This window comes from Enoplosus armatus, chromosome 24 (genome assembly GCF_043641665.1).
Source record: "Enoplosus armatus isolate fEnoArm2 chromosome 24, fEnoArm2.hap1, whole genome shotgun sequence".
Taxonomy (NCBI): domain Eukaryota; kingdom Metazoa; phylum Chordata; class Actinopteri; order Centrarchiformes; family Enoplosidae; genus Enoplosus; species Enoplosus armatus.
This window is the reverse complement of record NC_092203.1, coordinates 561,689-587,045: the sequence shown is the minus strand read 5'-3', so window position 1 is coordinate 587,045 and position 25,357 is coordinate 561,689. Positions and strand designations below refer to the sequence as shown.

At 42.5% G+C, this 25,357-nt stretch overlaps 1 protein-coding gene across 1 annotated transcript; it reads right to left on the bottom strand.

The window, feature by feature from the left end:
• Nucleotides 1-33: 33 nt before the first annotated feature.
• Nucleotides 34-15,961, bottom strand: cd99 (CD99 molecule). Its single transcript, XM_070930925.1, has 13 exons — nucleotides 15,757-15,961; nucleotides 12,204-12,236; nucleotides 11,387-11,446; nucleotides 10,355-10,393; nucleotides 9,842-9,895; nucleotides 9,668-9,706; nucleotides 9,157-9,210; nucleotides 7,739-7,822; nucleotides 5,991-6,023; nucleotides 5,096-5,116; nucleotides 1,534-1,650; nucleotides 1,359-1,412; nucleotides 34-660 (listed from the first exon to the last, which is right to left on the bottom strand). The coding sequence occupies exons 1-13, from the start codon at nucleotides 15,818-15,820 to the stop codon at nucleotides 632-634; spliced, it is 681 nt and encodes a 226-aa protein (XP_070787026.1). The 5' UTR covers nucleotides 15,821-15,961; the 3' UTR covers nucleotides 34-631.
• Nucleotides 15,962-25,357: the final 9,396 nt, after the last annotated feature.

Genomic DNA, 25,357 nt, shown 5'->3' with positions numbered 1-25,357 from the left:
TTTGTTTTTTTTTCTTCGTGGTTTTGGGTGAACAAACCCTTTAAAGGATTTAAGGTGCTAAAGAAAATACTTTACATCCAAACCGATGCAAATACCTTAAGTTTGTTCGATCCTTCTTAGATGCCAGCTGGGTTCGGAACGTCACAGGAGAGAGTCTTTTCCGTTTTCCGACTTGTGTGTGACGCAGTGAACCCCGCCCCATGCAGCAGCCATGTTAAAACTAATCACACTCATCTGCAGCTATTATAGTGTAAAAGGGTTTTCAAAAACAAAAACAACGTATTCATGTAGTACAGTAGTTACACACAGCCAAGAGCACATCGACACAAAGCTCTGTGCAAAAACCACCATCTGTAGACATCATCACTGAAGTAATCAGAGCAGCTCCACTGACAGCTAGGATTTCAGTTTTGTTAAAAAAATAAAATAACATTTTTAAAAAAAAGTTAACGGCTTTACAGGTTTTCAAGTTAGGATGAAGTTGCATTTATGCATTAACCTGATACAGACGGACAGACCCAGGGGAAGCCGTCGGGACATTCCTGGAATTTTCCAGACAAAAGGGGCGATTGAATGTTGTCGTCGAGAAGGCCGCTGACTTTTCTTTGGCGCGTGCGTGCCGGAAAGGCGTCTAAGATGTCCTGAGCAGGTTGCTGAAAACTGCAATTTGGAGAAAAGAAACAGTGTGACTGGATTGAAGAGGGCCTGAACCCGAAAGCCGAGTCTGCAGAGAGCCTGCAGGCGGGCAGGCAGGCAGGCAGGCAGGCAGGCAGGCAAATGTTTTCCTGCACCACATTTACCTGATTGTTACTGGTTACTCCGTAGATTAAGATTTTATACACAAAACATATGAAGACTTTAAATATGATGCATCGCTATGGATAATAATTCAATAATAAGCCAAGCTGCATAATGAGTTTTTTTAATTTTTTTTTTACTTATGATACCTTAAGTAACATTTAGCTGCTAATAACTTTTACTTACACTACTGTGAGACTGTGATTCTGTGTCTGTTCCAGCGATGCATGTATCTATAAAGTGCAGCTCTGTCTTAATATTCTTAAAACGAGTGTTAAAATTCACTACCAAAACACAAGGTCACTCATTCCTGTTTCTCCTTGTGGGCAAGGGAGCTTACATAGCATCCGGGTTAGACGGCAAAAAAGTTCAAATATTTCAACCTTGGACGGCAATTTTTTCAACGGTCCAGCTCTCATCCACTAAAACGACATCCGGTTTGCCGTCTGACTCCACAACGACACCTTACTAACATCACATGTTGTTGTTTTTTGTTGTTTTTTTTTTTACTTTCATTGTCACCCATACAATAAAAAGAAAAAAAAGAAAAAGAAACCTACCTTGAGGATCAGACTGAGTGCCGTGATGGCCTTTACCGCTCTCTGGATCTGCACCTGAATAAAGAACATTTTATCAGCGTGATCCCTGTGGCACGTGCCGTGACGACAGCACGACACTTCCTTTTACTTGTGACTATATTGGTGGCTACATATTGTCGATGTATGGGACACTGACCCCCCTGAATCTTGAAGCAGAGCTTCTTCTTCTGGTAAGCAAAGTAACTGGACGCTGCTCCCAACAGAGCCACTCCGATGGTGCTGACGATTCCTGCTATCTGTCCAGATCCAGCTGCTGCGGGACCGAACACACACACACACACACACAGTTTAAATCAGAAGCTAATGTTATGTAGCATGAAGTAGTACTAGTAGTAGCAGTAGTTTTAGCTTTTGCAATCATGAGTGCATTGTTTCCCATGTGTCTTTGTCATCCCTTATTAGATGTTTTCCTCTACCAGCAACTTTTCCATTATTTTGTAGCCATTCGTTTCATTTTCTATGTAAAAATGTAAGCGTTAATTCCTGCCGAGGTATTGAAGAATTCACACAAATAAAAATCGGCCCGAGTAGGTCCCTTGATACTTTTCCTCTCCTAAAGCTGACCTTAATAGCAATTCTTCGATATATGGCTGATGAAAGTTTGATAAATAGGGGCCACGCTTCCTAGACTGTGGACTGTCATAACCTCCGTTTTCCACAAGGTGGCGGTCAATAACTTTTGATCACAGCCAGAATACTTTTCACTGGGTAAAAAAAGACACACTGGAAGGAAGAAAAACGTTAAAATGTGGTAAAGTGAAAAACAGAACGTGTTTGTCGTCGCTGAAGCAGTGAAGACGCAAAAACTAACACAGTCAATAAAAGACAGAGCAGATCCACAAAGCTTGGATTAAAAGTGAGAAGTGAAAACGCCCGAGCTCCGGGGCAGGGTGGGGCACAGAGGCACACACACACACACACACACACACACACACAAAGGGATAATGACACCGAGACACACACTGGCGGCGTGAATAATAAGCCTGGCTCTTCTGTCAACTGGCATGACTTTAAAACCACAGTGAGTCACGAGGAAGAGGTGTGTCTTGTGATGGTGAGGTGTACTATAACAGGGCGTTGCCTGGACATAAAAAAACCCCAAAAAAAACCAAACAGAAACAGGATGGCAGCATACATATGACTTACTGCTGGAAAGTACAGCATGTGTGCGCGCCGTTCTTCTTTCCCCACACAGACGCGGGACGCCTGAAGTGCCTATCCTATCTGATTTTCAACATGAATGTGTGGAGGAGAGTGTTGTCGTTCTGGGGTGCACATGCACCTTGTCCTCAGTGTTATTATTAGCAGCGGTATAAGAAGCAGTAACATATCTGTAACACTCATAACTCACTGTGCATCAGTTCATAACAAGCCTGTATTATCGTGCCTTTATATCATTGCATTATTTGCTATATCGTGGTGCTCTCTTGCGTTTCTATCACATATTCTTCATAGTATTGTATTATTACTCTATAGTGTGTATATACTGCACATTACATACTTTACATTGTTCATCATTACGTATATTGTACTCATTATTCATGCCTATACACATATACTTCTGCATACAGTGCACATACCATACAAATATTTCAATTCACTTATACAATCTAAGGTGTTGTAATGTACATATACTGTATGTTTTGCTTTTCTAATGCCACCTCTAATTTCTTTTTATTTTTTAAATGTATTTGTAATAAACAGGTTCATGTAATGTATGCAAACATGAAGTGTGGGCTACACCTAAGGGCATGAATCTGCATTATGAAAAGCTCCTTGTAGTTCCTTGTTCCTGCCACAGTAACCGTGGAAACAAACAATGCAGAAACTGATGATCATCAGGCAAGAGTTGAAGTAATACGGAGCGTCTTCTGTCTACGATTTCTAAGCAGATTCATGGGTGTTTATCCGCTCAACATCGGGCTCTTACCAATTTTAGGTTCTGCTGTGCGTGCGGGTCGCTCGGTCGGTTCTCCGGGCCTTGCGTGGATCACAAATCAAACACATTGTGACGTGAACGCCGTCCGTTCCACAGGTTTGTTTTATTCAGTGCGCAATACACGTGCCATGACTCATTGCAGCAATGCTACAAATTCCGTAAAGGCTCAAGGCAAACGCAAGAAAGGCTTTAACTACAAAGAACCCACTGAAAATAAAAAAAAAACGCCGCCACCAGTTACCAAAGAGTCCACAAAGAGCTACTCACTGAAGCTGAAAGTGCCGTCGGGGGGGGACCATCATCTGATCAAATATCTAAAAGTTTATTCAAAGACAATGGGGTGATTCTGACATGAGAAGAATGACCATCTTGGAGGTCTACGCCTCTACATGGTGGATCTGTGAATGCCGGCTATGTTAAGAATGTGTGCACACAGCTGCAGACTGGAGGATCCAAGGTGTTGGGACTGACGCAGGCGGCAACCAGGCGTGTCCTGACACGAAGTGGTGGCAGCAAAACGGCCCCTCGTAGACGAAGACTTTGCCTTCCGCTGACGCAGACATGATGGTCACTAAAAAGAGTCTTTAGGCTCCTTCAAAAACTCCTACACATGAACTTTAGCAGAGCAGATCTTTCTTATTAACCAAGTAACAATGCTCTATTCAGCAACTCATCAAATCAGACACTTCATTTGTCATATGAGCTTATTTAGCGCTAAATAAAAAAGCAAAAAAAAACTCCCCTGCAGCATTACTGCTGTAAACTAACAACATACAAGTGAGTCATGGCCTTCATGAAAGGAGAAGGAATGTATGTACACACCCAAATGCAGGATGTCTGGTAAGTCTGGAATCACGGGGGGAAAAAGCAAGCACTACATTATCTCTTGCAGCTCTGCCGGTTAACCTCACACGGCCTGCGTCAGAGTGGAGCACCCAAGAGGGGAGCAACTCCAGACTGAATCACAAATGTCAGATGCAGAGTTTAGAGCTGCTCTGCGACAAAATAACTTAAAAGAAACTGTGAAAAAAAAAAAAGGTACCCCAATGAGCGCAATCTTACACCCTACTATGTAGCCCATCAGATGTTTGACCAAAACACCTGTAAGACCTGGGAGCCAATCTTAATGGGCTGATGGCTCATGGCATAGCTCGCAGCAGGTCCATGGCCCTCTCTAACAGAGGCGTTAAGGTTTGCTTTATGTTGGACATCCACATATAGAATTCTTCTGGAATGTTAGCATTTAGCATCTTCAGGATTTGGCCCCACAGAAGGTCTGGATCTGCAACGACACACAATCGTAGCAGGGTTTTAGCCAAAGGAACCAGACCAGGGGTACCAATATGAAGAATACACCAGTGCGAGACCGAGGTGAAATTCAATTAAATGCAGATCTAAGCTCCAGCTGACAACGACTATGCCAAGTTGAGCCTGACAAGCGGACATGGTCATGAGCTGCTTTCAAAGCCACGAGCGCAACGGCAAATCAATATGCGGCGGCGGCAACATGTGGAATGACTAAAACACCAGCACACGCAACTGTTGGATCAGAGACGGAAAAAAAAAAACAGGTGGCTTCCTCTAAGACGGGAAACGGGAAATTCCCTACAACAGCTCAAGGGGCCAGGGTCAGTTCAGCAGGGAGACATCACGCTGCCCACACTGACTGACAGTGACAAAGCGCAACGAGACACAAAGACAGGAAAGGGAACGTCCGGAAGAGCGTGGAACAGAGCGAGACTTAAAGAGACGGACTTACCTTGAGGCTCATCAGCGCCACCTGCGAGGAGAGCAGAATGCAAATCAGTCTACGGAATTCATACCACATTGTACGGCACAGGCTCAGTTTTGTTCCAATAATCAATATGTATCTGTGTTGAGTCCCAAAGACTCTAATTATTTAGAACTGCACTTCCAGAGAGTTGGGGGACTAAGAAAGTATCCTGACTTTTAGTCCCTAGTATGGTTCAAGCTCCAAAAACACTAGATCCTACGTTCAGTCCAAGTCTGGCCCAGGAACCTTTCTTGCTTTGACCTAAACGCTAATGCTAACATGCTCGCGGCGACCCTGTTAACATGCTGATGGGAATGTTGTATCGTTTTGCAGGTAGGACATTGGAGCCATTAAGACTGTGACCCCCGACGGTGGCACTAGTTACAAAGTCAGAGGATCGCGAAAGCTATTAGTCCCAGAAGACGCTGTCTACAAGCGTTTTTTTTTACGGGTCGGAGGGGGTTCTCCTCATGAACAGTGCATTTACTTTAGTGCCCCTAAAGCACACCAAACTGTGCAAGAGTGACTATGTTCCTTTCCAGTATGGTAGTTTCTACACCGTGGAAACGGCATGAGGAAGCATTGACCACTTCAAAGTAAAAGAGACTGAGAAATATTGCCTCTGCTGTTGCATGGAATGTAGCACCACATGGAGGGTGTGAAGCACTGCCACAGACCAGCTCTGTATATGTTAGGTGACTACCGATGGGTCCATTATTGGCTTGCTGTATGGACGCTAAGGGGACCCAGCCAGGACCAGTGTCATTCTTGGGGCTGCCGTCGGTCTCGTTGCCCTTTTGCTCTCCTTTATGAGCTAAAACTAATGACAAACGTTTTATGGTACGGCAGAATATAAGAACATAGGAATAAAAAAACGTACCCTGAGGATTGTGGCCAGGGTCCGCTCCACGGCCTGGATTCAAAAGAAAAAAGGGAGAAAAGTCAAGTTTGAAATGATCCCCCCCTCCCCCGCCTCCTCCCAACAGCAGAGTCCTGAGGGGAGGCAGTGGTGAAAATGACTATTTTGCATTGGCTCTCTAAACAGAAATAGACACAACAGAGCAGTATTACTGTCTCGTCGCTGTCCTTCCTCTTGTACACGTTTAATTCGTCATGAGTTAAGTTCCAGCTGAGGGGCTCTGTGTGTTCAAGTGAGCTGCAGTTGATAACAGGCTACTTCAGCTGCTCCTTCACGTATACGATCGCACGGAATCAGATCTGGAAACCAACCATGTGGCTCTAATTACGCTGGAAAGCCTGTGGGTTTGTATTCCTTTTTTTTTTCTCTTTGGGAGGAGGACAACTAATCACTTCCATGCCCTGACTGAACAACAGCACGCAGACACAAAAGACGAAACGCCGAGAAGCGGCCGTGTGTCTTACTTATCAGGACTCCTTTCAATGTGCAATTGGATCATTTTGGAATTTTATTTTTTTATTGAAAAAGTGATCAATAATAGGCCATGACAAATCCATGCAAAGCACAAGCACCGAAACCTGTGTCTTATTTACTCATTAAACATGAGCGGAGCAATAGCGCTGGAACAGTCCCTGTAAACAACGAATTCCATCAACCAACCCGAACGATCGAACCAACGGTAATGCAACTTTGGCGAACGTAAAAAGTGAAAACAAAAACTCCACTCTTGAGTTTGAAAGTTTTAAAGCGGAGCATTTTAAAACGCTATGGCAGGAGAATGGGAAGCGCTAATGTGAAGTAAATGTCACCAGGGAGGTCCTTTAATGTAGTACACCCTCAGCTCCACATTGTGTACACTTGTACACTATCTGATCTTTCTATGAGCCGTCAAAAAACTGCACATGGGTGTATGTCGGCGGATTGCAGGACTAAGGCGCACGCCGCGAAAACCACGTCCTGTGTGAAACCAGCTTGAACACCGAAAGAGACTCCGCCTACTACCTACACCCGTCTCTCTTTAATTGACCGCTACTAGTCATTACCAACATGGAGACACGATCAGAAAGTGGCGTGTGACCTGCAAGCACCCACGGAAACAGTCAGATTGCATAAATGTTGTGCCATTCTCTTGAGACATTCCGCTTGGCTGAGTCAGCGGTAGCGACGGACAACTACACACAACAACAACAAAAAAAAAAAGACAGCTAAATGAGCAAATACCAAATTTCAGTCAAAACTACAAGTATAAGAAAGTATACATATATATAAATACATAAATGTTACTGTTATCTACTAATAGAAAATGGAGCAGTCTCGATTTTGTTTGCTGCTTTTTTTTTGGGGGGGGGGGGGGGGGGGCATCCTGTCTATCAACTGCAGTTCAGATTCACTCCCTGAGTTTATCAAAGCGTCTTATGTAACCCATGTAATTAAAATTCTCTTTCATCTCGCTGGTTTTGAACTCAAGTGTGAATTGTGTTGGGCTGCGAAAACATCATTAGTACACTGGGGTCTCGTTTTTGGGACGCGAGGCTGCTGCAATAACTAGGTAACAATGCAGATTTAACCGTGACGGCCTGCAGTGTGAGCGCAGTCTGACGTATTTAGGTGACATTTGATCCAAACAGGGACAAAAAGGGCCGCAGCAGCAGAGGAATCAAAAGCCAAATCAAAATGGAGAAACGGTTCGGGTGGTACTGATGTCTTACCCCCTCCTCCTGATCGGCCTCCGTCAGGCTTGTAGTCCCCGCCGCTGACGTCAAACAAGTCCGAGTCATCAAAACTTCCACCACCTTTAACAAAAGGGCAACACAAATTCATAAAAAAAAAAAAAGTATGTTACATTTTTCTACTCTTCAGTGCATAAAAGGCTGCTGTTATTTTGTATTTCTTCTATTGTCAACAAGTCCCGTGAAAAGACCAAATCCGACAATGTGTTAGTCCGTCTCACAAGACTTCCCTACTCAGCTCCAAGGCCATTGGTTCCCACTGACGACGTAAAGCTTGTAAAACAGCTCACAAGTACATAGTTTCTTTAAACAGCAGATTTGTTGGGGACTATTGTCAGCGGTGGATGAATCCACATTTGGTGCTCTAGTGAGTATTTGGGGCAGCAGGACAGTGTGTGTGGGATTGAGTCGAAACAAACTACGGTGCGTGTTCACGGTAATGAGGAAACATGTCACATGTCAGTGCAACAGTGTGGCTCATTGATGTGTTTTAAATAGTTTTTGGACAACAATGGAGCTCTAGGGCACAGAGGAACAAGATATATAATGCTTTGGTACTCGTTAGTAGACTTATTCACTGTTGGTTTATGTCTGCACATGGGATTAGTTGACAAGAAGAAAAACATAGAATATCACCAGCCTTGTCCTTTAACATCCGTGTAAATTAGGAAGTCAAAGAACCGATAAATGAGTTGAAATGTTTGTAGACGCACCTCCTCCACTCTTTGGTGGTTTAACAGCAGGTTTGTCAGTTTTGGGGACGGGGTCTGCGGATACAAAAGAGGTCATCAGCATCAATAATGAAGTAAATACGGAAAGAAAGCAGATGCGTTATGGTGTGTGGCGTCGGAGATAAATTACCAGAGGATTATAATGGCAAAAGGAATCAAGTAATAATAAAGCAAAAGAAAAGCTGGGGAACCCCTCTACACCCCGGCGAGCTGTTCCAAAAAAATGTCAACTTTCTGGCAGTGGCTACTTATATTTATGCTTTATATAAATCGAATGGCCTTAAAAGCAACGCTGGGTCGATGATGTACTTAGTAAGCTAGTTAGCTGGACATGCTAACGTTTGCAGTTTACATCAGATAAAGACACTATGTAATGATGGTTTTTAAATGATAAAAACAAGAAAACATCAGCGATTAAAACGTCACACTGGTCAGACCATAGTTAGAAACCATTTGTAATTTCACATCTAAGAGACTTTCCAACAGCTTTACCTGGGCCGAAAGCGTCCTCCAAATTAAATCCAAATCCATCTACAACACATAAATAAAACATACTTATTAGTAGATTGTAGATTAGTACATTCATTGTTGGTCCTTTAACATAACATCCGTGTAAATTAGGAAGTGAAAGAACCAATAAATGAGTTGAAATGTTTGTAGACGCACCTCCTCCACTCTTTGGTGGTTTAACAGCAGGTTTGTCAGTTTTGGGGACAGGGTCTGTGGATACAAAAGACATCATCAGCATCAATAATGAAGTAAATACGGAAAGAAAGCAGATGCGTTATGGTGTGTGGCGTCGGAGATAAATTACCAGAGGATTATAATGGCAAAAGGAATCAAGTAATAATAAAGCAAAAGAAAAGCTGGGGAACCCCTCTACACCCCGGCGAGCTGTTCCAAAAAAAATGTCAACTTTCTGGCAGTGGCTACTTATATTTATGCTTTATATAAATCGAATGGCCTTAAAAGCAACGCTGGGTCGATGATGTACTTAGTAAGCTAGTTAGCTGGACATGCTAACGTTTGCAGTTTACATCAGATAAAGACACTATGTAATGATGGTTTTTAAATGATAAAAACAAGAAAACATCAGCGATTAAAACGTCACACTGGTCAGACCATAGTTAGAAACCATTTGTAATTTCACATCTAAGAGACTTTCCAACAGCTTTACCTGGGCCGAAAGCGTCCTCCAAATTAAATCCAAATCCATCTACAACACATAAATAAAACATACTTATTAGTAGATTGTAGATTAGTACATTCATTGTTGGTCCTTTAACATAACATCCGTGTAAATTAGGAAGTGAAAGAACCAATAAATGAGTTGAAATGTTTGTAGACGCACCTCCTCCACTCTTTGGTGGTTTAACAGCAGGTTTGTCAGTTTTGGGGACAGGGTCTGCGGATACAAAAGAGGTCATCAGCATCAATAATGAAGTAAATACGGAAAGAAAGCAGATGCGTTATGGTGTGTGGCATCAGAGCTAAATTACCGGAGGATTATAATGGCAAAAGGAATCAAGTGATAATAAACCAAAAGAAAAAAGCTGGAGAACTCCTCTACACCCCGGCGAGCTGTTCCAAAAAAAATGTCAACTTTGTGGCAGTGGCCGCTTATATTTATGCTTTATATAAATCTAATGGCCTTGAAAGAAACGCTAGGTCGCTAATGTAGTTAGTAAGCTAGTTAGCTGGGCATGCTAACGTTTGCAGTTTACATCAGATAAAGACACTATGTAATGATGGTTTTTAAATGATAAAAACAAGAAAACATCAGCAATTAAAACGCCACACTGGTCAGACCATAGTTGGAAACCATTTGTAATTTCACATCCAAGAGACTTTCCAACAGCTTTACCTGGGCCGAAAGCGTCCTCCAAATTAAGTCCAAATCCATCTATAACACATAAATAAACATACTTATTAGCAGATTGTAGATTAGTACATTCATTGTTAAACCAAAAGAGACATTGACAGCGGCCATTTTTACATTTTTACTTGTGCTCCCAGTACAGGCCTCTAAGTCAAACTGCCCATGTTCATGTTCTTTTCATCAAGTTCAGCCTATTTTTAACCTTCCATCACATGGCAAGCTAAATCTGACCAGCAGCTAAGAGTGAGCAGCAGGGTCTAAGGGACCAAGATGGTGAACGTGGTGAACATTACACCGGCTTACATCGACATGTTAGCATTGTCATAGCTGAGCGTGCAAGCCTTCAGACATTAGCATTTAGCTCAAAGCACCACTGCGGCTGTGGTCGCTTAGAACCATAGACTGTTACCTTTTATAATCTATGGTTCAAACGCCACCTGTGGTTGTTTCTCTTTGTTATAAGTGGAATGTAAGATGTTCAGGTCACACACACTTATATCAGCTGCACACTTCCTGGTTTGTGCAAAAGGAGCCAGACAACCCCAAGCAGCATTATACCACCCTTGGCGTGACAGCATCATGGTGTTAAGCAATACTTAAGACGTTAGACCTTGTAAGCAAGCCATTGGTGAAAATAATGTCTGATATGTTGGTACTACTTTTATGCTCGAAAAAACAAGCTGAAACAACTCTGAGCAAAACATGTTCAGACATTTCTGGTGTGTAATCCGTAGAGGGTTCTGCAGGTGTAATCTGTAATCGAACCACAGCTTCCGTTTTTTGGGTTACTGCAGGAAGTGCAATTTGACTCAAATAAATGCTTTCAAGAAAGCCGGTCCTTTTAGTGCTAAAATATATTTGATCAGTCAGCTGGGCTATCTTGTCCAAAACAGGACACAAGAAAACCTAAGTACTGTTAACAAAGGGCATAACTTCCACAGGGGGCATGTCCCCCTAGCTTTTAAATATTCGGACCCCCTCATAAGCTCATGTTTTAACAGGTGAAAGGATACAAACCATCAGTTTTAGGTTTCTCTGGGGCCTTCGGTAGGTCTTTGGGCTTTGCAGGTGTTGGTGCTGAAGAACAAAAAGAGTTTGTGCAGCGTTACTATCACAACATTTCCATCCAGCATCCCCCAGACCAACAATGTTAACCCCAGGTCCGGCTTTTGTCTGGCACTTTGGCCCACGTCTCCTCCGGAGAGTTTGCTCCGTTGTGATGGCGATTGATCACGATCACATGTTGGGACACGACCAAAGTTCACGTCAGGGCAACTGAGCTATCTCCAACTGAGGTGGACTACGAGGTGCGAGTCAAAGCTCTGGGAAGAGGCTAGTGAGTGGATTATGAGACTAAGGAATAAAAGGTTTTTGTCAACCGTATTAAACTACAACATATATTGCATTTGCTCGTTCTGAAGGCGTACAGTGTGACGCTAATATCAATTGAAACCCCCCCCCCCCATAATAAACACTCCGTCTACTCTATAGTGAGTCATGAATGGATTATGAATCATCATCATTCAATTCATATCCTCAAAGGAAAAAAGGATCTGAAAGGAACCCGCCGACAGTCAGATCAGATCACGTGCTAATTCGGATGCACCACGTGATTGGAGCTGATAAGAGAGTCTGCTCGGATCCACTTGGTTATTAACCACGTTACATCCACAGCAATACAACGGGACCCTACTTGACCCAAAAAAGATTGACCTGGCCTGACCCGGGATCTGGATAGGGTCAGGTTACTTACCGGTGTGGACCGGTGAAAACTAGTGTATGCGTTTCACACTGGGAATAGGGACACTCAAATAAAATTGCCATAGAGACTTACCTACGTCGTCAATGGCATCACTCAGCTCAAATCCTGTGTGTGGAAGACACGAAGAACATCATTACAAACAGGACAACAAGTCACGACTGATTCACAGTGAACATCAACTGTTTTCTCAAGTAAACCATAGCGATAGATTCCTTTTGACTATTAACCAGCTACACTATTTATCTGCTTTTCACTGCGCGCGCACACACACATACACACACACACACACACGCACACAGTGTTCTGTCATGGTGGCAGCACATGTGTTCTGTGTTTGGGTGTTGCAGGGAGTCGCACCGTGTATTTGCTCGTTGCTATGGCAGCGTCAACTAATACGCTGGGCAGCTTTGAGGCATGAGTCACTACTGAAACTAGTGAGCTGCTTCCCCACAGAAAAAGGCACAATGTTTTTTGCCTGCGAGGCTGGAAAGGCCCGAGTTACAATGAAATGCAGTGAAATGCGCACCTGTGAAAGTTATTTCAAGGACAGGCTAATCTTACCACTTTCTGTGTTAGTTTGGCATGTTAGCTAGGCATGGGACGATCGCAGTGTGGTGGTGCAAATCAGTGCAAAAGGGCTCTACCCTTTTAAATCAGGACTGACTCCACAGTGTCACATGTGAATTTAAGCCTTCCAGCAGCAAAAACTGCTTTTACAGTGAAGCAGCTACAGGACAGCTGATATCTAACACCACATAAAAACTTGCAGTATTCCTATTCCAGAAAACAAGCAAGTCCTGCAGAATCTTTTTTTTTTCCCTTTTTCTTTTGGTATACTCTAAAATTAGCCTGGGAACCAGACGGATCTGCGAGCTCATGTTTTATTTGCTCTGGCAGATGCGTCTGGTATCGCAGCGTGCACCTCCACCGCCTCATATTGAAAACTTGTTTTAAAATGCTATTCAACTAAACCAGTCAGACAGGCTGCAACATGCTTGATAGGTCAATTTGTCCATTATTTAGCGTCCGCAGGAGATGTTTCAGTATTTCCATTGTTCTAATTTTCTCTTCAAATCTGCTTAATTGAGACCACCGTTTTTGTTTTTTGTTTTTTACGGTTTTACTTCATCAAACATGGATGTGGTTTGGATAAAAGGCTGGGGCTCTAATATTCAATATGGCAAGTTTCATCTCCAAGCTATGGTTCCACTGACAATGTACCAATTTGCCTACAGACTATCCAGACCAGTTGACGTCATATAAATCTTTTATTATTACTTCCTCTTTCCTTTTCCTCAGTGAAACCTGGCTAAATATGCTTCTCTTTTGTGGGTTTCAGCGTTTTTACGACGTCCCACAAGCTGTTCCACATGAAAAATGTGAAAAAACTATTTATGAACGATACAATTCAATTCTAAAGATATTCCATCTCTGCCAAATGTCAACATAAGCCGTGACTAAGCTACAAAACATCAGTCAAACCTACTTCAAGCAGACAGCGTGCCAGACTGGATCGGTCATCCGGCCTTCTGTAAACCTGTTTGTGCATTTTTATTTTCCTTTTTCTTTGAGTCTTCATACCGTCAAACCCATTTCAAGTATTTATTTCGTACTGAAACTGTTATATAATGACCCCATTGCTATTTTGTCTATATTATCTTTCTTTTTCTTTATTTATTGTGACTTCACTCTTGTAATAAACTAAATTCCCCTGGAGCAATGTATGTGGGCAGCTAAATATTTCATCCCTATGTGACTCTGACACCATTAGCAATGGTGTGGCGCCATGACAGCCTCCACTCTTCTGGCTGCAGGGATCTGCTCCCATTCATCCATTCAACGCCAATGTTGGGCGATAAGGTCTGTGCTGCGCCTCATCCCAAAGCTGTTGGGATGACGTGGAGGTCAGTCAAGTTCTCCCACACCAAACTGGGGAAAACCATTTCTTTATAACCTGACTTTGTCATGTTCATGCAGGAAAAAGGACTTCCCCAGACTGTTGCCACAAAGTTTGGAAGAACGCCATTGTCTAGATCATAGGTCACTAACATACGCCGTCCTATACGGACCCGAACGCAGCTTTTCTAGTCTTTACGACAATGATTTAGCGGCTCAGGAACAGACCAATTGCGTACAAGTTACGCCCAGCCCACGCGATGCTACTCGGCCAATCAAATCTGTGCATTCCAGGCGAGAAACATTGCTACTCTGCAATTAAGCACTTTATTTTAAGATGCACAATTGTTTTTCTCCAAAAGCTATGTTATTTTTTAAACGCAGCCCTTCTTTTACTTAGAGAGAAGAACATTATATGTATAACGTTAAGTGACAATAAATATAAATACATGCAGACGTTGATACAACTACTAGGCTACTTCAATATATATACAGTGCTTAACAAATTTATTAGACCACCTGTCATAAAAATGAGAAAACACAAATATTTTAGAAATCTGTCAAAAACTTGTTTCAAACTAAAAATTGTATTGTTATTTATTAGGCAAATAACAAACTGGAACAACTAAATAGTTCTTGTTCACATATATTGACCAAAAATCTTGATATCTGGTATGACCTCCTTTGGCCCTGATAACAGCTTGCATTCCTGCAACCACAAAACAAAATTTTCTGTTCAGGAATGCAAGTAAATAACTGTAATTTGGCATCTCAATCAAAAAATAATAATGTGCTTTACTATTTTTTTCTGCTTTGTTTGTAAAACAGTAAATTTGAGAATTCATGGATAACAACAATAACTATATTTTAGCATTAAAGATATCATTTTGATTAAAGAGCTTGGCTTGCACATACTGGTGGATTAACCATTACAGAAACATCAAATATTATGGTAATCAGCAATACTGTTCATTTAGGGCAGCGGTGGCAAACTCCTTACACTGGGTGGTGGTCTAATACATTTGTTAAGCACTGTATATATCACACTAAATCACAAGGCAAGTTAGACATTAGGATGTTCCGGACCTTTGCTTGAGGACATTTTCTCTAACTGGACATAGACCCCTGGTCTATATCATTGTATCCTGTGGCACTGGGACGTCCCTTAACTGGAAATGAGGGGCCTAGTCCAAACATATTAAACGCATACATTCTTCAGTTAAAAACGTACACATAGTGGCTCCTACAGTCCTTAAAACACAACTGCGCACTCTGACCCGCATCTATTCTCTGTCTACAGCAACACTTTTGATTCAGTTCTTCATTCAGTGGAAATCCAGTGTTCTTGCAGTTAGCTTGGACATCGAATAAACCGACTTTTCGGCAGCTAGCATGTCGAACAGTCAAATTTAAGGGGACGGAGCTCGGAGAGCCCGGGGCACTCGGTGCGCACAGGATGGAGAGGGACGAGATACCATCACGAGGTGACTACAGATAACCCCATGGCTACTGGTTTGCAGCAAACGATACAAAAGTTAACATAAAACGTCCTTGGCTATGTAATAGTTCTAATTTAGCTGCCAGGAGGGGGGGGAATAGAGGATAGCCGTAAATGAGTCTTTCCTGCGTCACCTTACAAGGCAAAGCCGCTGAAATACGTACCATAACTCTGACATAACCATTACACAGCCTGTCATTTCGCTCATTATAAGTCCGACGATAAGCTTACCGCCTTGTGTGAATGTTCCGGGAACAAGAAAAAGAAGCAAAACGACCCCACAGCGAAACCTCATGATGACTTCTCCTTCTCCTCGGCTACTACCGCGCAGGTGTTTTAGCTCAAGTTACTATGAACTTTTCTAGCTCCGTCTCCCAAGTGTCTGGCTGGCTGGCTATCTAGCTAACTCGGTATTTGTGGACACAGCTTTCTTGCAGCGTTTACAGACCGCACAGTAAACCCCCGGTGTGGTGTCCCCTTACAGTTTGTAGTGAGTCAACTTTGCCTATGGAACATACTGGGGTGTGGCAGCCCGTCAGAGGGGCGGTGTTTCCATGCCTGGATAAAGTGTGTTTGAATTAACCCTTCGGCGTGTTTTATCCACCGGACATGTGCAAGGAGTTACATAAGGATAAAGCCAACGTAACTCCAGCAACCTTTTTTTTTTATCGAAATAGTTCTATTTTTCGAACTTTTCGTTCATTCCAAACTACGCCGAACTGCAATTACATATGTATACACACACAACATGTAAAATCTTTTAGTTTGCATACAAATTAGGCTACAACAATCTGTTTCTTGATTCGGCATACGTTCCAGTCTTATTGCAGCTCGAATTTTGATTTTTTTTTTTAAATAAAAAAAAAAATTGCAACTTTCATATCCCGTTATCATGTTGTCATGTCTTCACAGGAGCAAAACGGCGACATTTACAAAGGTTTTGTTGAATTAAAGTGCTACGTTATGGGGCAGTTTTAGTCTTTAATTCACCAATAGATCATCCTCATTTACAGGTAAAGTGGCAAGGAATGTGGTTTTGAATGGCATTTGGCGTAAAGTTCATAACATTCAGTCATTTCTAAAAAAAAAAAAAAAAAAGAGTATTACTGGGAAGAAGAATGAGCAGCTCTTGAAGCATCAAACAAATCAAAGTATTAACTTGTTTGGTCTAAAAAATAGAAGTGTCAACTTTACATCAGTTTTTATTCATAACATAAGGGGCCAGAATTATCACTAAAAGCACAGCCTCAATTTATAAGACCAAACCATTTTCACAGGAGGAGGGGTTGTGGGTGTGGGCCACTGCCCAGCTGGCCCAACATGAACCGGCACATGAACCAACAGTGAAACTTGTGTGCCACCTAGTGTATGCAGACCTGGCTTTCATTTGGAATTATTATACTTCTGGTGTGGGCTTTTGTTGTTTCATACCAGGTGGTCTTCTAAAGTCATCGTCGCGGTCACTCATCGATGATGATTGCCTGTTTTGACCTCGCAATGTACAGTGTAATCTAATCAGCTCTGCCTGCGTTCTGTGGGGTCCCTCCTGTTGATTGTAACAATTATATACAGTTAAACTGAAAAAAACACTTGACCGATCTCTTTGGAATCCATAATGTTTTTCAGTAACTGTGTATATGACAGGAACAAAAAGCACAAAGCTTTTCTCCCATTCAGCATCATCATCATCATCATCATCCTTGTGTACAAAGCTTGCAACTTGGCCTGAGGTTAGCGGTAGAGAACAGAAATCATTTCTATAGAGTTGAGGCCTTGCATCATTAGTTTGATACTCCACTGAACTGACAATGCAGGACAAATCACCAACACCCAGGACTCTCATCTCATCACCTTATTTGAATAATGCCCCGTTGTTTGTTTTAGTTTTTCAAAAACCTTCTCTTCTTCTTCTCTAACGTTTTTTTCCCCAGGTTTTCCTGTGTGTTGTCCGGCCATTCCTCACCTCCATTACAGGCTTCTGCAGTGTGGTCCACAGTGAAAAGTTAGAAGTGGTCGACTTCGCCAGGAGGAAGACAATTACAAAATGTCAACATTTGCACGGTGAGATCTGTCTTCGTTGTTCATTTATCCAATCAGAAGCTGTCCAAACAGATGACAGTGAAAGAAGCATTAAAGCCTGCCTCTTCCATCTGGTGCTGTATGTGCATTTAGTAATAAGGCTGTAATCCTGACTGATCACGCAACAGTGACGTGGCTCTACTACATTGTCACCGCTAAATGCTCTTTTTCCTCAGCTAACATGTCATGGCAGGTGCATATCATTATGTGTTTCCTGTTGGACATGGGTTATTGGGACGTGGAAAGGCTCTGCACACCCCAACAGGTAAAACACCTGTTTGATTATGCTGTGCCCTGTGCTCATGTTGGAGGTGTCCTAATACTCCTACAATTGCAGTCTTGAGCACTTAGCCACACCAGTCCAGCCGTTGGTGTAAGTGTGTCCTATAAGGCCTGTTTGCGGACTGACATTATATTTTAACAGATATGAAGAAATTTAAAGGTCCCATATTGTGCTCATTTCCAGCTCTGTGTTTTTATTCTGGGACTCCACTAGAGTAGCTTTGCATGATTCACAGTTAAAAAAAAAAAGAAAAAAAAAGGTCCTTATTTATCTTCTACTGGCCCTTTATGCAGCCCCCTCCAAAAAAGAAGAGTAGTCCTGAGCAAGAAAGACATGGAAATCTCACTTTCTACTAGATCGGACCTTTAAGTTTATGATATGTTGGACTCACTGTGAATATTGCTATTATTCAAGATTTTATCAAAGATTTTGAGAATATATTCTTAATCATCCTTAAACATTTTATCAGACAGAAACCATTCAAAACAAAATGCCACGTCTCTTTTCATTTGTGAGAGTCACAGAATGGCCTCATCAAGCAACCTCGATAGACCCCAACGTGATTGCGGTCTTAACCAGCATTTCGACGTTGTGGCAGTTACTGGAAATATGTCACGCAAGTAGGCGCCCTTGCCTGCTCACGAGTGACGCCCAATTTTGTCCCACCCTAACAGGTCCAACGAAGCTGATAGGAGAGTGAGTGAGTCAGGTATTTAGTCTGCACACACGCAAGCAGGCCTGAGAACAGCTCTAATCATCCAGAAAAAAATCAAGTCACCCGTGTCTTTGATATTCAGAAATGAGTCCGACTCACAGGACATTTTGACTTGTCATGGTAAGAAAAAGGCAAACATTAGCGGTGGCTCCGTTCCAGCAGTAATTAATTGCAACACAATGCAGCAGTGGAACGATGTCATCTGTCTTTGGAAAGCTGAAAGTTCTATTCGACTCGCCCCACCAGGGGGGGCTCATTCCCTCACTTTTTGGAGCCACGTTTTTTAACCAGTGATTGGCACACATTAGCCAAATAACATAGTGATGTGCACAAAAGTTCACCACTCACGATCAACTTGAGTGATTCACCAGGAGTGTAATAAAGCATCCTCCACCGGTCAGCATCACCCACCTTGCCACCATGTATCTCTTCAAGCCTTCTGGATCATAACTTGTGCTTTTAAAATGCAGTAGAGTTGTTTCTTGAAATAATGAATTCATAATAAAATGATAAATGACGTCAGTGTTTTTATTTTTATTTTTTAGAAATGTTTATTCATCAGGATAAAAAGGATTTAAGAAGTTCAGGCATGTTCAGGATGGCGTCTTCTTCTTCCAGCCCGTCCTCTTCACGTCTGAAAACACAAGCTCCATCAGTAACAGTGAGCTGTCGGATGAAAGGAAATCCGTGCTGGAGGGATCTCATAAAGCCACAGGAAATATTATGTATTATTTTCTACTCACAGATGTCTTCCTGTATCTCCACCCTTAGCGGCTGGGCCTCCCATTGAAGCGAGCCGAAGGGGACCGAGCAACCAGCTGCAGCAGCAGGCGGAGCTGCTGGTTTTGATTCTCGATGACCGCGCCCAGTTTTTGGACCACGCTTCCCTGGCAATCTGAGGGAGAGTTTAAATGAATCACAGGAGGAGATAACGCTCTCTACTCACGTGTCGCAGTAGCCTCCTAATATCCAAGTAAACTAGTGAGCGTGGAATAAAAGGAGAGGTGAGGTTTGTAGACTCACCTCCTCCGGTGGGTTTATCGGTGGGCTTTGGAGCTGTGGGAAGAACAGCATTGGACATGACATCAGTTATATCAGGGGGCACTTAAGAGAGCGCATACCAAGACCACGTGATCATTTTCACTTTTGAGTCCGCATATGTGCGAAATGTAGTGAAGACTGGAGGGAATTTAAAAGAGTGGAGAATCTGTTTGGGCAGAAATGTGTGTGGTCTATTTTCACCTTGAACCAAGGTGAATCCAGAACAAGAAAACACAAGGTTCAGGAGTGTGAGCCGAAACATTAAGCGCTTCCATACATGGCCACGCGGCGATGCTAAATTCCATCAGATTTCGCTGAAATCTGTGTTTTGTGAGATATCCTGCTCAATGGAAAGACCCTAAACATGACCTTCTTGGCTGGATGGGAACGTGGAAACAATAACAGAAGCAGGACTTTACCTGGACGGAGAGCGTCCTCCAGATTGAACCCAAAGCCGTCTGGGAATGAAGAATGTCAACGATGCATTAAAATTGATTTGGCTTTTCTGAACGGCAAATGGAAGAAATGCAAACCCACCGCCACCATTAAAATGAGGGAACCACTTTTTGGAAGAATTCTGGAAGGCTTATTAAGATACTTTATGTTGGTTTGCACTTTCATTTGTCAAGAATTGGCGAGAAATGAGCAGTACTCACTTCCTCCAGCAGGCTTGGGAGGTTTGGGATCTGTGGATCAACAGAAACAGTATTGTCAGTATTACAGTATGTTGACTCAAGCTAACTATATTAGCAGACTGTAATTAACCGGAAGGTGTATAGCTTTATGCGTGACGATAATTATCGTTCTCAGCCCGCAGCTCAGTTTCAGTTTCCTCTCCAAGATTCATGAAAATTTTGTCAAGACAAATCTACGGTAACTCTTGGATACTGTTAAGGGAGAAAATGGATTGATTTGTTGGCCACTCTGAAGTCTAATGTTCACTCGCCTTTTAGCTCTGGTTTGGTCTCCACCAACTCCATATCTTTAGCTTTTGGCTAGAAACAACTTTGTCGTCTGTAAAAACCAAATAATGAGCTAAAAGAGGCAAAAAAGCTCAGCAGAGCTAAAAGAAGAACTGTACATCCACATTAACTACGGATCATAGATTACGTGCGAAGCTGTTAAACTGAGTTAGCGATGACATGCTAATGTTGACGTGCGCCTGCTGGATGAACAAAATGACCATCTGAATTAACATTTCAATCAAAGACAAGCAAAAACAAATCAGGTGGCATGAGATGATACTATGTCAGTGTTGTGTTTGCAGCTTGTTCTGCTGCCCCCAAGTGGCCAAAAATTAATTAGCACAGCTTTAATTATAATGAGCAGCATTGGTGTAAATTTATGTCTATCAGCCACGTAAAGTCCATTTCTGTCCAACATTTAATATCAGAGAGTCGTTCCAAATAGCTGAGTTTTACCTGGACCAACAGCATCTGCCAAATTGAACCCAAGGCCCAAAAAATTGTTCATTACAATATATACAGTTTATATATATCTATATATATATATCATTACAAGTGTAATAATGACTCACCTCCTCCAGTGGGTTTAGTAGGTTTGGGTCCTGTAAGATAGAGATGCATAAATAGAAGGCCTCCCTGTCCTCCTGTCCATTTTTTCTTGTTCCTTAACTTCTACACATTGTTTTTTTCTTTCATTTTTCCAGGTAAAAATTGAAGGGGAACCCCCCCCCCCCCACCCTCAAATGCTACATATTAATAAAATGCAATCAAGTTGTTTAGACTTGAATAAAGGGGCAATGAAATGGGGTTATTTACCTGTCCAAAGTTTGTTATTACCTTTAACTAAACTCTCTAACAGTTAGAGCCACTAAAGTGACTAGTGAACCGAGGGGAGTTCAGCTCGTACAAATATGCCCTGATCGAATCTTAAGAGCTACCCAGAATCGTTCATGAACATTCTGCCACATGTTAACGTCTCCTGAAGTTACTCACCATTGCCACGAAGAGCGTCAAACAAGCTAAGTCCTGTTTGAGAACAAAAAGACCATTGGGAAAACCATTACAAAACACAAGGTTAACAGCCATTTTGATGACCTGCTTCAGTTATGGCAGCCAACATTAAGTTTCCCGATGTTGTGAAACGCAGGAGTTTCAACATCAACATCGACTGTAAGCTGCGAGGACATTTGGGGATTTGTGGTGGAAAAATCAGGGTGTGTGTGTCTTTAAACTCAGACCTGATGTTGCTCAACGTGGCTCAGAAAACACACTTGACTATTAGATAAATACAGTGATTATAAAATGCATTGCAGCCTAATAATTTGTTCTGATGGCAAGAAGTCTACTTGGTTTTTGCCTTATCGGACGTGAAATTGCCCTCCTGAAATCTGTTTTCAAACCCTTTATTACCTTTAATATTTCGGACTAATTTATTACCCATAATGACAATAATGATAATAATAATAATAGTCTGAAGCATTTGCACACTCACCACTCCATCGCTTAGGTCGGTGCGCAGCCGCTTCCTGGCTGGGATCTGTGAGTACAGAAACATCAAGTGAAACCAGCACAGGTTCTGGAGCAGTGTCTATTACTGACGACTTTACCTGGACTGGGACTGGCCTGCAGATCAGACCCAAAGCCAGCAGAAGCCAAATAGAATATCAAACAAAATACAAATTCTGTTTAAATTGACCTGGACCTTTTGTTTCTGGCAGTTTTACACTACTGTGCAATACTGCGCTGGACATTCAGTATTGCATATGTAAAAAAAAACCTTCCACCACCTTCTCATCCATGGTACATACGAGGGACCATAGATGGTTGCTATGCTGGAGGAAAACATAAACCCAGTCAAATGGATTTTTACACAACCTATGCAACCTAAAAGGTGTTCTCGCGAATTTATTATTGCAGATGTACAAAGCATTAATGAATGATGAATTGCCATCAATGGCCCCAATGTGCTCTTGTCCGTTTAATATTTCAGCTGCTATCGTGCTCACATGGTGCATGTTCTTTAACAACTGTATGTTTAATATCATATTAGCATAAACTACCTGACATACAGCAAACCTGGGGGCAGGACAGTGTTCTAGCATGACAAAATAAAAAAACCTTGATAAATGCATAACAGCAGATGAAAAAATGACAGTGTTTCTCTGGAGCTAGAATGTTGGGCGCGTGTTGGGCCCCTGTGCAGAGGTGGTGCTTTAGGTGATTAGTTCCACCACAGGTTTATCTCCCGGGTGGCAGCAGAAATGGCGCAAACGCTGCGGTGGCATTAACCCACACATCAGACAACCACAGCATCTGTTTCTCAAGCGGAAAGCAGGGCGTGTTGCTGCTGCTGCCGTTGTCGGGACTCGCATGTCTTTGGTTAGCTCCGCCAGACCGCAGCCTCATTAAGGCAGCAGCTGGACACCCCAGCCCGACTCACACTAATGAATCTGAAGTGCATTCAACATCTATTTCTCCACCATGTTTCATCTTTCGGCCCACCTGTAGAGTATTAACACTTTCAAATCTAAGTTAATTGGAGATTCTTATTGGAGAACTTAATTATTTGTTAAAGGATAACTCTGGTGGGATTCTGTATTTTCTTCTTTTCCCATGTGCAGGGCCAAACTGACACAAAATGTATCTACTAACAAGCCTGATGTACAGTATCTTCTTCCTCTGTGCCATAGAACTCAATGATCCACACTGTTGCACTGGGAACACTGGGAACACACTGTAGTTCATTTTAACTCAGTTTAAATCCCAAATGTGGATTAATGTGCCGCTCAGTATCCAACAAATGCATTATTTCCTCATGTTCATTGTTAAAAAAACTACCGTGACCGGCTAACACATTGTTCTTTTTATGGGATTTGCTGATAAGAAAAAAAAATTAAATGAGCGTAACTGTACACATGGGAAATAATCCCTTATAATTATGTATTTTCAGTCTGATACGATCTTCTTGTTCCTGTCTCTAATTTTAATGAGGATGATGTGGAAATGATCAAAAGCTCCTGAACATCTAAACGAGTCATTTAGACTTTAAAGCCGACGTGGACGAGAAGCTCTTGAAGCCTTGACAAGTTTCCCGTAGAAGTAAAGGCGCGCGCAAGCTTTGTTTTAAATGGCGTTCAAAATACAAAATACAATAGATCAGACACAACATGAAGCCTGATGAGCTTTTCAGGCATTTCTTGGGATATAATGGTGTTGAAAGGACTCCTGTAAATTAAATGAATGAATGATCTCACTTATATAGCGCCTTTCAACCTTCACGGTTCCCAAAGCGCTTTACAGCTAAGTCTCATTCACCCATTCACACACCAATGGCGACCGAGCTGACATGCAAGGTGCTGGTCTCCATCGGGAGCAACTTAGGGTTCAGTGTCTTGCTCAAGGACACTTCGACATGACGGGGGCAGCCGGGGGTCGAACCCCCAACCCGCTCTAACCAGCTTTACCTCCCGTGCGACAGTGCTAACCACTGCGCCACCATGCCGCCCGTACAACGGTCATTTTACCTTTTCCTGTCGCCGTTCCAGTGACCAGAAGTAGAAGGAAAGCGAGCCCCAAACCGAACTCCATTTTGACTGAGGCTTCCAAACTTGAAGTAGATGTGGCCGTCTGTCTTGTGCAGTCCTGGCTCCTACCTTTTAAAGAATGGGACTGGGGTGCGGCAGTCTGGGGGGGAGGTGTATTACGAAAGGATACTCTCAACGGACGCTGACAAAAACAGATTAGTTAAGATTAGTTAACGTTGCAACAGAACAATTAGTGGTGTGACTTATTTTACGCAGTAATTACTTGTTAAAAAACAGAAGAATGAGCCCTCCCTGTGGTCGTTTTACACCAATCAATAACAAGCGTGGAATAACCACCACTTATGTGCATTAACTACCGGGTATTATTCAGTAATGTACATTTTTTCATTCGTTCTTTACATTTTCATTTTTTAAAGAAGGACCTATTATGCTTTTTCTTATTTTCTGTCATATATATCATGTTAAAATGTTGCATATTATGTTAAAGTTGCCAAATAATGAGGTATGTAGAAGTAATCCCTGTGAGCCAAAAGCTCAGGCCTTGGACTGCCATCGGACCTCTCCTATCACTGAGTTGAGAAGCTTAGGCCTTTAGTTCATCATCTTCCAGTGGAAGCTTCTTGCGCTTGCTTTTAGCGTCTTTCCTTCTGAACAGATCAGTTTCTGGGGGTCAGCGAGCTGGGTTTTAGGGTTCATGTGGTGTGGTGTGGAGGAAAAGGATTCCTCAACCTCAACCACAAAGCAGTTTTTTGGGGGGGGTGTGAAGAGGAAGCAGAAACAGTCCGTCAAACACAGAAATTCTCCAGGGTCCTGCAGATTCTTAGCCTGATAATCAGACTGAATTGCCATATTTGTTTCCTTTTATTCAAGAGTTGTTATTAACTTGTGCATCTGCAACATCCACACTTGTCGCCATTTTTTTCTCTGTTGCTATATCTTCCATGGATGTGGCTAGGTAGCTAGCTATGTAGGAAGACATTATTACTCTCGTTGGCTGTCGTTGGCTTGGTTGTGGGCAGGTGTCAAGACGCCTACTCTCACTTATATAGCGCTTTGCAACCTTCTCGGTTCCCAAAGCGCTTTACAGCTACGTCTCATTCACCCACATTCACACCCCAATGGCGACCAAGCCGCCATGCGAGGTGCTGGTTCGAGGATACTTCAACACGACGGGGGGGGGGGGGGGGGGCAGCCGGGGAACCGA

Excerpts from the sequence above, each read along its gene's own strand:
- cd99 (XM_070930925.1), bottom strand. The coding sequence starts at position 15,820 with ATGAGGTTTCGCTGTGGGGTCGTTTTGCTTCTTTTTCTTGTTCCCGGA. Across the intron at positions 9,211-9,667 it reads GGAGGACGCTTTCGGCCCAG|ACCCTGTCCCCAAAACTGAC; the intron begins GTAAAGCTGTTG and ends TTGTATCCACAG. Across the intron at positions 1,413-1,533 it reads CTGCTTCAAGATTCAGGGGG|GTGCAGATCCAGAGAGCGGT; the intron begins GTCAGTGTCCCA and ends TTCTTTATTCAG.